At 40.7% G+C, this 15,511-nt stretch overlaps 1 protein-coding gene and 1 pseudogene across 3 annotated transcripts in view; one reads left to right on the forward strand and one right to left on the reverse strand.

Moving 5' to 3' along the window:
* The first annotated feature begins 3,803 nt into the window (after positions 1–3,803).
* On the forward strand, positions 3,804–4,150 carry LOC150051520 (acyl-CoA-binding protein pseudogene; annotated as a pseudogene).
* A 2,787-nt stretch (positions 4,151–6,937) lies between these two features.
* The window catches only part of Gosr1 (golgi SNAP receptor complex member 1), a 37,244-nt gene continuing 28,670 nt past the window's right edge, over positions 6,938–15,511 (reverse strand). For all 3 annotated transcript variants that reach the window (XM_090350508.1, XM_090350507.1, XM_090350509.1), the window contains 2 exons: positions 11,748–11,830; positions 6,938–11,095 (listed from right to left, as the gene is read on the reverse strand). In XM_090350508.1, coding sequence (XP_090206634.1) covers positions 10,971–11,095; positions 11,748–11,830 — 208 coding nt within the window. In that variant the 3' untranslated portion in view covers positions 6,938–10,970. The remainder of the gene's footprint in view (positions 11,096–11,747; positions 11,831–15,511) is intronic.

Here is a 15,511-nt window from a genome sequence, read left to right on the forward strand (position 1 = left end):
CTAGGCAAGAATATCTCTTCTTGAGAAAGTAAAAAACAAGCTACAAAAAGAGAAGGTATATTTATAATATACATATCCAAACAAAAACCATCAACTGAATACAGAAGAGAATCTAAAGGGTAAATATGTAAAACTTTGAAGGAAAATTTCATTAAAAGAATACCCTGGCCCAGTGGTATGAGTACCCTACCGGTGGCTCACACCTGTAATACTAGCTGCTTGGAAGGCTGAGATCTGAGGATCACTGTTCAAAGATAACCCAGGCATGAAAGTCCATGAGACTCTTATATTTAATGTACTACCAGTAAGCTGGAAATGGGGCTGTGGCTCAATTGGTAGCCTTAAGCACAAAAGCTCTGGGACAGTGCCCAGGACCTGAGCTTAAACTCCAGGACCCCCACCAAAAAGATGTTTGGATGCTGAGCAAGTAAGTTGATTCATAAAGCTAAGCATTTTCAGCAGAGGATTATGGGGATCTCAGGCTGAAATTAATTTCATGCTCTAATCAATGACATTCATTTGTGACATAATACTTCTATGGAATAAAAAGGACGTATTTTGTGTTTTTGTTTTTGCCAGTCATAGGGCTTGAACTCAGTGCCTGGGCACTGCCTCTGAGCTTCTGTTGCTCAAGGCTAGCACTCTATCACTTGAGCCACAGCACCATGTTCAGCTTTTTCTGTGTATGTGGTATTCAGGAATCAAACCCTGATGGTAGGCAAGCACTCTATCACTAAGCCATACTCCCAGTCAATAAAGGACTTCTTTAAGACAACTTCCTATATCCCCTATATTTAACCTCAACCTAGGAGGGCCGGGAGTTTGGCCTAGTGGTAGAGTGCTTGCCTAGCATGCATGAAGACTGGGGTTTGATTTCTTGGTACCACATACATAGAAAAAAATGTCAGAAATGATGCTGTGGCTCAAGTGATAGAGCGTTAACCTTGAGAAAGTCTAAGGACAGTGCCCAGGCCCTGAGTTCAAGGCCTAGAACTGGCAAAAAAAGAAAGAAAGAAAGTGCCAGAAGTGGTGTTGTGGCTCAAGTGGCAGAGTGCTAGCTTTGAGGAAAAAGCCCAAGGATAGTGCTCAGGCCTTGAATTCAAGTCTAGGACTGGCACAAAACAACAACAACAAAAGACAAAACCCCAAACTCAACCTAGGAGATAAACTTTCATTTATGTTATATTTTTGTGAAAGAGCAGGAGCAGAAGGGAATCATAAAGAAGCATTTCTTCTTAACTACTGCTTTCTTTCTTTTCTTTCTTTCCTCTCTCTCTCTCTCTCTCTCTCTCTCTCTCTCTCTCTCTCTCTCTCTCTCTCTCTCTCTCTCTCTCTCTTTTTTGCCAGTCTTGGGGCTTAAGCTCAGGGCCTGGGCTTTCTCAAGGCTAGAGCTCTATCTCTTGAGCCACAATACCACTCCCAGCCTTTTCTATGTTGTGGTACCGAGGAATTGAATCCAGGACTTCGTGCTTGTTAGATAAGCACTCTACCACTAGGCCAAACACTTGGCCCCTCCATTGCTTTCTTAAAAGGACATGGACTCAGATGAGGTGTTTGCTCAGGGCCTGTCACATCTCAAACCCATATCACATCCCAGAAAGCAGGAGGAAGGAAGGAAGATTGACCATTTTGTCAAACAATAAGTGGCTGGGAGAGCCACTCTTGGGTTTTCTCTGTAAAGTCACCTTAAATATAAATCCTGAGCCCCACTTGTCTTACAGGAGCCATGGCCCAGCCATCATCACTGCCAACAGTGCACGGCCATAAATGATTGAAGACAACTCAATGCAAAATGCTCCTAGCTCCATTAATGGCTCAGAGCTCCAATTTCCTACTAGTGTGGAGTTTCTCAAGTGCTTTTGGCTAAACAGTAGTCTCCATCCATCCATTAAAAAACATGCTTTCAAGATACTGATGTTTTCAAAGCAGGTTATTTCTCCTTTAACAAACAAAATATCATTTATGGGGTTAGGGATTTAGTTCAGTAGAAGAGCACTTGTCTGGCAACTGCAAGGCCCTGAGTCCAATCCTCAGTTCTGGGTGAGAATGAAAAAAAAAACATATATATATATATTATATATATACATACATATACATATATGCATATATATGTATAAAATTTAAGCTGGGTGCTGATGGCTCATGCCTGTAATCCCAGCATGCCAACAGGCTGAGATCTGATGATTGGATTGCAGTTCCATAAGACTTTCTTTTGTCAGTTGTGGGACTTGAACTCTGGGTCTGGGCATTGTCCCTGAGCTCTTCAGCTCAAGGCTATGCCCTATCCTTTGAGCCACAGCACCACTTCCAGTTTTCTGGTAGTTAATTGGAGATAAGAGTCTCATGGACTTTTTAGTGCCTGGGCCGGCTTTGAACCACAATCTCAGATCTCAGCTTCCTGAATAGCCAGGATTACAGGCATGAGCCAATGAACCTGGCTAAATGAGGCTTTTTTCTTTTCTTTTTTTTTTTTGCCAGTTCTGGGGCTTGGACTCAGGGCCTAGACATTGTCCTTGGACACTTTTTGTTCAAGGCTATCACTCTGTCACTTAAGCCTAGTGCCACTTCCGGCCTTTTCTGTGTATGTGGTTCAAACCCAGGGCTTTGTGCATGCTAGGTGAGCACTCTACCCCTAGACCTCACTCCCAGCCTATTTCCATGAGATGCTTACCTCTAATTAATTTCCAAAAAGCTAGAAGTGGAGATGTAGTTAGCATGGCCTGGCGTTATCCTTGAACAAAAAGGAGCTCAGGGATAGCATCCTGACCCTGAGTTCAAGCCCTGGGACTGGCAAAAATAAAAAACAAAAACCTAATAATAATTTAAAAAATGAAAATATATCATTTAAACAATCAGAAAAGTACAGACTATTCAGAGTATAAAACCCAGACTCCTCCCTGTTTGTAGCCTCCCATCTGCTCATTCTTTTCCTGGAGCACCTAACTATCCATTCCATTTCCTTAAATATCTTTCCCAGTATTCTATATATAAAACAAGCAACCTATTATAAAGGGCAAAATACGTGAACAGACGTATACATGGGAAGATGCTGAACATCATTAGTCATTAGGGAAATATAAATAAAAAAACACAAGTCAGGCTGGGAGAATGGCTCAAATGGTAAAATTCCCGTAAGCATGAGGCTCTGATTTCAAATCCCAGTACAACAAAACAGAAAAGCAAAACAAATACATAATGAACTATCACTGCACATCGAACTCAATGGCTTAAACTTTAAAGATGTATAACAAAGGAGGAACTCTCTGTAACATCTGATTATAAAATAGCTTAGCATTTTCTGAAACACTTCAAACGTCCACTTGACCATCCATCCCTCCCAGTGCTATTTCATCAAACAGAAAAGGAAATGTGGCCGGGCATGGGTAACTGGTGGTCCTGTAATCACAACTAAGGAGGCTGAGATCTGAGGTTTGTGGTTCAATGCCAGCCCCAGCAGGAAAATCTGTGAGACTCTTACAGCCAATTAATCTGCAAAAATCAGGAAGTGGTGCTGTGGCTCAAAGTGGAAGAGCACTGGCCTTGAACATAAAGAGCTCAGAGACAGAGCCCAGGACCAGAGTTCAAAACCCACGACCAACCAAGAAAGGAAAAAAAAAGTCCACATATGAACTTATATATGAATGTTCCTACCAGCTTCACATACAACAATGAAAAATACATCAATGAGGCTAGGAGTGTGGCCTAGTGGTGGAGTGCTTGCCTAGCATGCACAAAGACCCAGGTTTGATTCCTCGGTCCCACATATACATTTAAAAAAAAGCCAGAAATCAGGCTTGCTCCGGTTCCTTCCTCTGATCTCGGGCATTCGGGGATCCTTGTCACCTCGCCGGCATGTCTCAGGCTGAGTTTGACCAGGCTGCTGATGAAATTAAACACCTCAAGACCCAGCCAGCCAACAGTGAGATGCTGTTGTTTATCTATAGCCACTTCAAACAAGCCACTGTGGGTGATGTAAATACAGAGCGGCCCAGAATGTTGGGCCTCAAGGGCAAAGCCAAGTGGGATTCCTGGAATCAGCTGAGGGATGTCCAAGGAAAATGCCATGAAAGCTTACATCGATAAAGTAGAAGAACTGAAGAAGAAATATAGAATACAAGAGATTAGACTTGGTTACCAGTCACACATTTAACCTACTATGACCATGACTTTCTTTTCTAATACTGTGGATAATGTGGCTCTGACACATTAAGAGAAGAGTTGATTACTGGCCCTTCCTAAACAGTTTTTATCAAACGAATTAAAAGTATATTTGTTAAAAAACAAAACAAAACAAAAAGCCAGAAGTGGTGCTGTGACTCAAGTGGTAGAGCTCTAGTCTTCAGAAAGCTCAAGGACAGTGCTCGGGCCCCATGTTCAAGCCCAGGCCTGGCAAAAAAGAAAAAAAAAATTCGTCAATGAGAAAATGGAACCGTTCATACAACAGTAGATCATTCAGAAAATAAAGAAGGGTTCACTGGTACAAGTAACTACTTAGGCTGAGGGAAAAAAGTCAGACACACATCTCCAAAGAGTACATATTCTGACTCCATTTCTATAAAATTCTAGAAAATGCAAATGAATGATAGAAAAACAGATCAGCAGGTCCTTGCAGTTCAGGGGTGGGAAGAAGTTTCGAGAGGTGTGAAGAAACTTTGGGAGCAATAGGTGTATATATTACCTGTCTCAGCTATGTTGATGGTTTCGTAGGTTGTGTATATATTAAATATTTTAAGTTGTTAAAGGTTGTATTTATTCGTATTTGTTGTATGTCAATTATGTCTATTTTTGTGTTTGCTTCTTGTGCCAGTATTGGGCCTTGAACTCAGGACTTCACACTCTCTATGGCTTTTTTTGCTCAAGGCTGGTATTCTACCACTTGAGCCACACCTCCACTGACTGCTTTTTGCTGATTAATTGGATATGAGTTTCACAGGCTTTTTATGCCCTGGCTGGCTTTGAATCGTGATCCTCAGATTTCAGCCCCATGAAAAGCTGGGTTACAGGTGTGAGCCACCAGCACCTGGGAGAGACCTTTCTTTTTGATGATTTAGATATTACCCGATAGAAAGACATGTACATTATTTACAGTCTATCCCTTTATGATCAACACTGCCACAGACACCTTAATAGATCAAACTCTCTCTCTCATTGGAAATAAATCACTTGGTCGAAGATTATGTCCATGTATGACTTTGCAGGATATTATGAGGTTGCTTTATTTCACTGGCTCAAGTCTGGCCTGTCTGAAATAGTTTGGTCACCACAGGAGAGGCTGCCAAGCAGCTGCCCAAGCTCCACAAAAGAGATTTCCTAAGAGTTGATCCTGCACTCCTACTTTGCACTCTGCTTCCTAAGACTTCTTTGGCAACAGGAGTCTTGAAACAGCTGTGGGGACTAACAGCACCACGATGCCCAGTGTACCTGACTGAACCCAGGAAAAGAAAATTGAAGGGCTGGGTTACTTAGTGTGTAACAGGAAGGCAGTAAGTAATTAATGTAGGAACAAGAGCATGTGGCCACATTCATTTCCATGTATAATGACTATTATATCCAAGGCAGGGCAATTACATCATTCTATTTCTTTTCAAACTGCATCAAGTATTTACTGCATCTACTGTATCGGTAGGCATAAGGATGAATTTATGGTGGCCTCATCCCTCAAAGTGCTGAGACCTTGGTTGCATGGGGGAAGTGGCACCTGGTGATTATAAAAGAATGACTAAGTAGGATGAAAGGAGCACACTGGACATAAGGGAAGGCACAGGCTCGTTAGTCTCCCCCTGAGAAGGGCTGTTGAGATAGTGTTATCAGTGTCTTCCCTTCCAATAGTCACTTGTTGAAATACTAACCCCCAATATGACAAAGAGGGCTCTGAGAGGTAATTGGATGTGTACCCAATGATGAGGTAGCTGTATGGGGTCTCTAGGAAGAGGATGAATGCCCTCATAAGAGCTGGTGCTCTTTCCCTTAAGCCACAGCTCCCCTTCAGTTAACTGCCAGTAAGAATCTCATATAAACTTTCTGCTTGGGCTGGCTTCAAACTGATCCCTGGACCTCAGGCTCCTAAGTGCCCAACCTAAGTTCGTAATTTTAAGCGTACAATGGTGTGATAGTACATTCACTTGGTTGTGTCTTGATTGCTTATATGTGATCTGCAAATAGTCATGAGGGGACAGCACTTAGGCCCCGAGTTCAAGCTTCAGGACCTGCTCAAGCACACATACACATCCCTATTTACGCAGAGAAAATTGGTTTATGTCTTAGAGAATTTTTGACTCAATTACATCTCCTGACATTTCAGGATAAGGAGACTCTCCTTTACTTCTTAAATACCAGGTGCAAGTTTTTTCAGCACTTCCATTTCTGTATTTTTATCATGCTTCATTTTAGTTTGTGGGTACTAGTGCCTGAACCCAGGGCACTGCACTTGCTGGGCTTGCTTGGTTAATACTCTACCCAAGCCATGCTTCCGGCCTAGCTTTCTGCTGGCTGCTCTGGAGATGGAGTTGCATGGACTTGCTAACACAGTTGCTGGTTTCAAATTATGATCCTCTGGGTATCTTGAGTTGCTAGGATTATGGAACTGAGCACCCTAGCACCCAGTGATGCTGAGTTTTAGAATATCAAGAGAAATACTTTTTTCTTTTTTCTTTTTTGGGGGCCAGTCCTGGGCTTAGACTCAAGGCCTGAGCACTGTCCTTGGATTTTTCTCAAGGCTAGAGCTCTACCACTTGAGCCACAGCACCATTTCTGGCTTTTTGCTGTCTGTGGTACTGAGGTATGTAGTACTGAGTCTTTGTGCATGCTAGGCAAGCATTCTTATCACTAGGCCAAACTCCTGGCCCCAACAGAAATACTTATTAACACAAAAGATTTCATGATCACAGCTCTCAAACTGTCTCAAGCATTATCACTTCAATACAAACAACCATAGACACACCATTTAGACATTTATTATTAAATTACATAACAAAGCTTCTATACAGTCAGAAAAATGCACATTTAGATGAGAACAAAAGTTAAGTACAAATACAATAAAATTTTCAAGATGCTATTTAAAAACAAAAAATTAGAAAGTGCATTTGGAAAAGAGTATTTTAAAATTTCTGTATTGGCATTTGTCTTGAGGAAACATGTTCTGTCATCATGAAGCCAACTGGGATCAATCTCACCCCAACCAAGAGCTAACGGGGTGTGGGGGGAAGGGTACAAAGAAGTTGTTACCAAAACCAGAATTTAGACTGGGTACACAGAAAATCAAAAGGATCTTTGAAGACATGGCTCAGCTTTGTCTTAGCTTCTTATTCAATAAATATCTTTAAAATTCACTTGTCCATCATTTTCCTTGCCTCTGTAAAACTCAAGGGTTTAAACAACACCAGCTTATTATTTTTAAGACCATGATGAAAAGCTCTGCATCATTCTGGAGAGCACAGAACATGACTGTTGTAGTGGGAGAACCCACGAACACTCAGGGTGACAGTGGACATGGCCATTTATCCCCAACAACTTATTAGCACAGATATTAGAAAACTCAACTGCCAAAAACCACATGTGGCTAATAAATGAAAGATAAGGTATCCGCAACTAAAAAGGCTACATGAGTTCCTCAGGCTAAGATCATCAGTAGTCAAAATAATGGTGGGAATGTAGACCCAAAATGTCTCAACTCCACAGGGACCCAGAGCCACTGCATCAGAAAGCTCCTAAGTATGAATTTTATTCCGATGTATTCACACCCAACATAAAAGAACTAAGAAAATGTTATTTGGTTCCAGGTACAAAAAGTACCCTTAAGGTACCTCCTCTCATTACCAGTCTCCAGCCTCAGGAGCTTACTCCACATTTCATTGGTGTACTGGGTGCTATGGAAAAAGGCATTCATTACAAAAGCAAATTTTGGCATGAACAGAACAGTAGAGAAGAAAAGCCTCTTCCTAAAATTGGGGAGGGGGGGTGGCGCAATGTGAGTTACAGGGAGTCCTGCAGCACTATTAATGGTAACCGTAGGGAGATTGCCAGAATGGATAACCTATGTACACAGTTGGATATCTATCCAGGCTTGAACTCAAGTAACAGATTAAACATTTTTACTGTCATCAGAAAACACAGAAGTACAATCTTAGAAATAAGATGATGACACACATTGTAATCTCAGCTGCGGAGGCAGGATTAGGAGTTCAAGGCCAGCCTGGGATACATAGCAAGATGTAGTCTAAATAGCAATAAAAACTCCTACAACTCAAACACCCCCCCACTCAGGCCCTACCATTTGGTATTTCCTACTTTTGCTGCCATGGGTTTTTATCTTTTAGCTAAGTGAAAAGTTCTGGATCACTACTAAGATCCAAAAAGTCAAGATGTATAAAACAATGGCCATGGGAGCATGACTTTCCAAAGAGGCAACATTTTACTGGGACCAGAAACAGCACATCCCCTCTGACCCTTGGGTTCTGACTGTTTTAACAAGATACTGTGGGCTCCTGAACCCACCAACTCTGTCAGTAAGGAAGACAGCAACAGGAGGACTGAAAAACAAAAAAACTGAATGTCATAAACTAAAGTTTCAATCAGTAATCACAGGACCCTTGCCTGTAAAGGGTACATCTCCATTTCCCTTCTGCCATCTAAAGAAGGAACCAGATAGGAAGGTAAGGAAAACCCTCTTGAGCACTTTCCTTGCTATCTGGGGCACGGCACTATGCGTGACAACACTAGGACATGAGAACTAGCTGGCACTTTTTAGTGCCAGTCCTGGGACTTGAACTCATCAGGGCTTAGGTGCTATCTCCAAGCTTCCTCTGCCCAATGCTAGCCTAGCATTCTACCACTTGAGCAAGACTGCCACTTCTACCTTGTAGACTTTCCAGCCTGGGATGGCTTTGAACCATGATCCTTGGATCTCTGTCACTGGAACAGCTATGATTATAGGCGTGAGTCACTGGCGCCTGGTGATACCAAGCTTTTTTCACCTTCCTAGGAAGAACTGGGATTCACTATTTTCCTAAAGAAAATAACTACCATATTTCTCTTACTTCATATAAGCACATCTGTTCCTGCAGAGGCTCACCAGTCCTGGCACTGCTGCTGTAATCAGCAGCAAGCCACATGAGCTCAGGTCACATCAGCTCTAATGAACGAACCAAGTACTCAGACCATAGAAAAGACTGGTAGTATAGTTAAATAAGTACTTTATTTATGATACTTCAGATTTTATAAATGCCTACTATATAGCAAACCAAAATCCCAAGAGTCGAGCTGAGGCATACCATCAATCAAAACCCTTTGAAAAAATCAAAGATAACAAAGCATCAGGGAAAAGAAGTCTCTTTCTCCCAAAGGAGAACTGACTAAATGAACTTACCTCCCTGATCCTCTAAGATTCACAGTGGTAAAGATGAACATCAAGGGCATCTCCAGCCAATGGATCCATGTTTAAAAAAATAAACCCCATGATTAAGAAAAATATATCAAAAGGCCCTTCATTCCCAGAATGCAATAAAACTCCGACACCAGAATGACCACCTTCTCAGTCTCTGTTGCAGGCCCGGCGTTAGTCTACCCACGAGGCAGCATATTAAGTCCACCTAACAGGATTTTGACATACAGGATACAGCCAAGAAGTCTATGCTAATATGCTTTCCATCTCATGGCACAGGCAGAAGTCCATATAATAAATATCACCATCAATTCCACCGAGGGGCAGCCCCTCTGTGAGGAACACAGATGCCACAAGTTTCTAGGATACATGACAGTTCAGTAAGACAAGTAATGAATTTACACAAAGTGAGAAATGGCTTAAACTTGAAAAGAATTCTCATATGGAGATTAACATCTTGCTGCTGTCCAGAAGATGGGTGTAGGCACACATCCAACCTTTTACAATTACTTGCAATAGTGAAACCTCTCTCTGGATGTTTGGAAACGTTTAACAGATTTGGAATGAAATCATTTTCACAGAACCCAGCATTCTTGGTACCCAAGTGTGGCTCTTAAGTTGTGGAGCACTTACAAATGCAGCCATCTGGATAGTGACCTGGCAATGTCATTGAAAAGCATGCAGCTTCTTACTGGAAAGAGCACGATCGCAGTAAGCTCTGATGTGGTGAGAAGCACAGGGCACCGGCAGACCTTGGCTGTTAGCTTCTTCCATCATAGTAGAACTCAGATTTCATTGTCTTTAGTAACAATATACACACACATATATATGTGTATATATATGTATATTAACATAGTGAAAGAAATTTTGAAAAAATTGAAACAATTACTGGTTCCTTAAAAAGAAAGAGGCTTTGTCATTGTTGATGTCTTTTCAATAATGTAGTTGACCCAGTGTATTCACAACTTAAGAAAAAACAAACCCTTTTTTGAATATTCACCATGTCAGACAACTACAAACATGCTCAATTTGGCCTATCACATTTCAAAGAATTTGTGGAGAATGGGACACCAAAATTTTCCTTGAATATCAAAGAGTTGGGGACACAGAGAAGAAATCTAAAACACAGATGATCAAGAAAGGACTTGTGATATTTCTCATCGTCAGTGTTAAATAAAAGGCCAAGAATTATTTTTATTCACAACCCAACCTGGTGGCCAAAAGAAAAGTAGTCTTTGGATGTACAGGAACTTGGTGTTCTGAAGAGTGCAGCTGTCCTCAGGCTTCAACATTCTCATGTAAGCACAGAAACTCTGTTTTTGATTGGTTTACTTATCTCCTAGGGAGACAACTAATTGAAAACTGGTTTTCTTTTTTAAAATTAAAAACAGAGAAACGTGTGTTAGAAAAGATAGCACAGAAAATCTGTGACTTCAGCTCCACCCGACCATATCACAAAGCCCATCACCTCAGTCTTGAATTCATCCGGCTGGTCAGGCAAGTGATCACACAGTAAACTTCTCCTTCCCGTTTTTCCTTATTCCAGATCAGGTGTACAGGTGGCGGCTCCAAGTGTCCTGGAGAGCACCCATCAATGGAACGCATACAGCAGCAATAAGATGGTACAGATGCCAATTACACCACCTAGAATGAGGGAGTCTCGCCGCTTTCTAAGGTTGATTCTCTGGATCAGGCTGTTGACTGCAGGAAAACGATCTTTGAGAATTTTTATTAAGGTCATATGTGAAAAGACTCTTTGGAGAAAAGTCACTAGAATCATATAAATAGTGGTGGGGTAGAGACCAGATCCATGAGACTCTTATCTCCAAATAACCACTAGAAAACCTGAAGTGGCGCTGTGGCAGAAAGGGAAAGGTGGTAGCCTTGGGCTGAAGAGCTTAGGGACAAGACTCAGGCCCAGCGTTCAAACTCCATGATGACCAAAAAAAAAAAAAAAAAAAAAAAAAAAAAAGAAATAGGATCATAGGATCTCATTATGTATCATTATGTAGACCAACTGATATAGAATTCATTGAGCAGTTTAGGCTGGCCTTGAACTTGCAAGTCTGTTTCCACCTCCCACACCGTAGGTTTATAGATATGTAACCCTATATACAAGCCAAATTTTTAAATATAAAATAATTTTATGTGAATAATTTTAAAACTCAGATTTTCTAAATTTACTAGTATTAAACCTCTGGTGTGCAGACTGAAAATGGTGCTAAACAGCTTAAACTTTCAAAGGTATCTGTAGTGTGTAATTACTGAGGTGCTTTACCCCTAATGCATGCTAGCTACCCAACACTCTCTCTGCAAAAGAAAGCATAAACATGTCCCAACATAGCTTTCAAACTTTCAAAAAGGATACTGGCCAAGGTGTTCATTTTGCTGTGAATTGATTTCAGCATTCCTCTCTGAGAAGTCATATTTTCCTTTGTTGCCATAGCAATGCTTTAAAAAAGAAAGTAATTAAATTGGCATTTGAGATTGCTCTGAATGGATTCATCATAACCCTAAAAGTAAATAGAAAACTACAGTGAGCCCTATGATCTTGAAAATACCAGCAGGAAAATGGAGGAAGTCCCTCCCACCCACCTTCCTTGTTCCTTATCTGAATGATCTCACTGCTACCCACTCAATGTATTTTCTGTTTTCTCCAAAATAACTAATGAAACAAGCCATGAATAGACAAATCACATTACAAAAGCATCTGCAAGGAGTTTAAAAGTAGCCTGTTACCGGGCCGGGAGTTTGGCCTAGTGGTAGAGTGCTTGCCTACCATGCACGAAGACCCGGGTTTGATTCCTTGGTACCACATACATAGAAAAGGCCAGAACTGGTTCTGTGGCTCAAGTGGTAGAACACTAACCTTGAGGAAAGCCCAAGGACAGTGCTCAGGCCCTGAGTTCAGCTCCCAGGACTGACAAAAAAAAAAAAAAGCCTGTTACCAAAATATTCTTCAGAAGGAAAAATTGTTAAGAAGGAAGTTCAGATATAAACATAAAAATGGAAAGGCAGTATAGAAATACATATACAATTGGCACCCAATTATTGAGCAAACTGGGTTTTCAAATTCTACTTGAGAATTACTAGGCAGAATTTGGGACACAGATGCAGCAACATTATGCTGGGTCTTCCAAGGCAGCTGACAAAGATAACATCATTAAGTATGACTGTGAAAGAAGGGAAAACCCTCAGAAAGGCAGTCTCTTTCATGTGACTACTCCAATGTCCTGTGTTTAAAAAAACAAAAAACAAAATTGAGTTAAAGACTTTTTTTGTAGCTGATAGGCCACTGCTTGAACCTCTTAACAGTTGCCAATGAACACGTTAGGATAAGTAAAGTCTCAGAGAAAAAAAATTAATATCTTGTTGAAATGAGAAGTAGGGGAGGAGCAGAGGGAGGGAGGCAGAGAGGGAGAGAAGAAAAGAGAATAAGAGAACTTTAAGCAAACAACAAATAACTCAAATGTTAATTTCAAGACAGAAAAAAAGTTTGTAAAGAACAAAAATATCCACAGGCATAGCACAAAGCTAGTTTTCACAGAGAACAAAAAGCTAGAGGGCACAAAATGAGCTTAGTTTTCAGCAGAGTTGCTCGGGTATAACCCTGAAGAAGCTGCCCAAAGAGCTGAGTATTTAATGCACATAAGAAATGAGAACTAGGGGTCGGGAGTTTGGCCTAGTGGTTAAAGTGCTTGCCTAGCATGCACAAAGACCCGGGTTCGATTCCTTGGTACCACATATATACAAAAAAAAAAAAGCCGGAAGTGGTGCTGAGGCTCAAGTGGTAGAGCTCTAGCCTTGAGAAAGTCCAAGGACGGTGCTCAGGCCCTGAGCTCAAGCCCAGGACTGGCAAAAAAAAAAAAAAAGAAAAAAAAGAAATGAGAACTATTGACAGGCAATTAAGAGATATCCAAAGGAAAGAAGAAAAAGCAAAGAGAGCTCTAAAAAAACGAGCCCTTTGAACTTGTATGTGAGAATGGATATGCTCATCATATATGAAGTTATTACTACCTTGGTGAATAAGCATGGTTCCAAACCACATAAAATATATCTATCTAGACATACTTTTACATCTTATGCCATCATTTAGGGTTGAGCTGGGTGAAATCTAGACTATTATTTCAAGGATCAAATACTTGGAGGCACTATATAGGCTCCAAATAATATATTATGCTTTTAAAATAATAAATCATTGGGGCCAGGAGTTTGGCCTAGTAGTAGAGTGCTTGCCTAGCATGCACGAAGACCTGGGTTTGATTCCTTGGTATCATATACTTAGAAAAAGCTGGCTCAAGTGGTAGAGCTCTAGCCTTGAGAAAGTCCAAGGACAGTGCTCAGGCCCTGAGCTCAAGCCCAGGACTGGCAAAAAACAAAAACAAACAAAACTCCCCCCCAACATTCAGTTGTAATTTTTTTGGTCCTCCCTCCCTCACCCCCCCTCCTCTGCTAGTATGAGGACTTGAACTAAGGGCCTGATGCTGTCCCTGAGCTTCTTTTGCTCAAGGTCAGCATTCTACCTTGCCACTTCCATCCAGCCTTTTCTGTATATGTGGTACTGAGGAATCAAACCCAGGGCTTCATGCATTCTAAGCAAGCCCTCTACCATTAAGCCACCTTCCCAGGCCTGGTCTTTTCTGGTTCTGGGAGTCAAACCCATGATGTTACACTTATTAGGAAAGCACTTTGTCACAGAGCTACATCCCAACCCTCGGCTATATGAATTTTAAATGTATCTTCAATATGAAAAGGTAAGCTTTGATGTGGAATATGATGAAACAATTATTTGATCTTATACTTTACTCATACATAGTAACCAAAAGTAGCTTTATAGTCAGTAAAATTTCACTGTGATGTCTGTTGTATTTAAAGACAAAAGGTAAGAATAAAACAAAAGACCTTTCAGTAGCATTTTTTTTTTTGTGGGTCTTGGGACTTGAACTCTGGGCCTGAGTGTTGTCCCTGAGCTCTTTAGCTCAAGGGTACTACTACCCTAGCCACAGGGCCACTTTCTTTCTTTCTTTTTTTTCCTAGTGGTTAATTGGAGATAAGAGTCTCTCAGACTTTAGTGCCTAGGCTGGCTGTGAACCTTGATCCTCAGATCACAGCCTCCTGTGTAGCTAGGATTACAAGCATGAGCCACTGCACCCAGCTTTGTTTTTTATAGTGAGTTAATGGTTCTTAAGTGTTCTTATCCTTTAAGGTATATCTAATTTTTTTTTACATTTATAAAATGTAATCGTTAGAAATCCACTTAAATTTATGGAGAACACAAAGAATAATTATTATACTATAACTGTTTCCTATCTTTGTTTTTTCCTCATTGTTAATAACTTGATGTTGTAGGTCAAATATTCTAATTTACCCTCATCATTATGAGAGCCTTCTTATTTTTTGGCTACTCTAGGTCTTTTCTTGTTCCATATGAATCTTTGGATTATATCTTCTATTTCCGTAAAGAATGTCTTTGGGATTTTGATGGGGATTGCATTGAATTTGTTTATCAATTTTGGCAGTATAGACATTTTCACTATGCTGGTTCTCCCTAGCCATGAGCATGAGCCTTCTTATTTTTAATTTTAGAATATTTAGGATTAACCAGGAAAGCTTAGTTTATTACAGACTTCAGTCCCACGTTTCCAGTATTCTTAATACTTTAGTAGGGTATGTATTAATGAACTGATACAAATAAGTTTATCATCAAAGCTCATACTTTATATTTCCTTCCTTTTTATCTAATGCCTTTATCTGTTCTCGGGTCTCAATCTGTCAGATGCTGTGCCTCCAGAGACCAATCTTGTCTCTGACAGGTTCTAAGGTCTTCCTTGTTTTTTATGTTTCTGGCAGTTTTGAGGACTGACTCAACTCTGTTGTGGAATGTCTCTCAGTTCAGGTTTTTCTGATCTTCTTACCTGGAGAAAGACCACAGACACAACGTGCTATTCTCCCCACTTCACATTACATCAAGGCTGCATATGGCAGGCATGACTTGCTAGGAATGATGCTGACTTTGATCATTCCTTAGCCATCCACTAGTTGGGGTCTTGTCACGTTTGTCAACTGCAAACTATAGAATCAGCTGAGCTATTCAATAACCAAAACATAAAGAAAGTATGGTGTGTGTGTGTG

This window comes from Megascapheus bottae, chromosome 17 (assembly GCF_031878675.1).
Source record: "Megascapheus bottae isolate mThoBot1 chromosome 17, mThoBot2.hap1, whole genome shotgun sequence".
Lineage (NCBI taxonomy): Eukaryota > Metazoa > Chordata > Mammalia > Rodentia > Geomyidae > Megascapheus > Megascapheus bottae.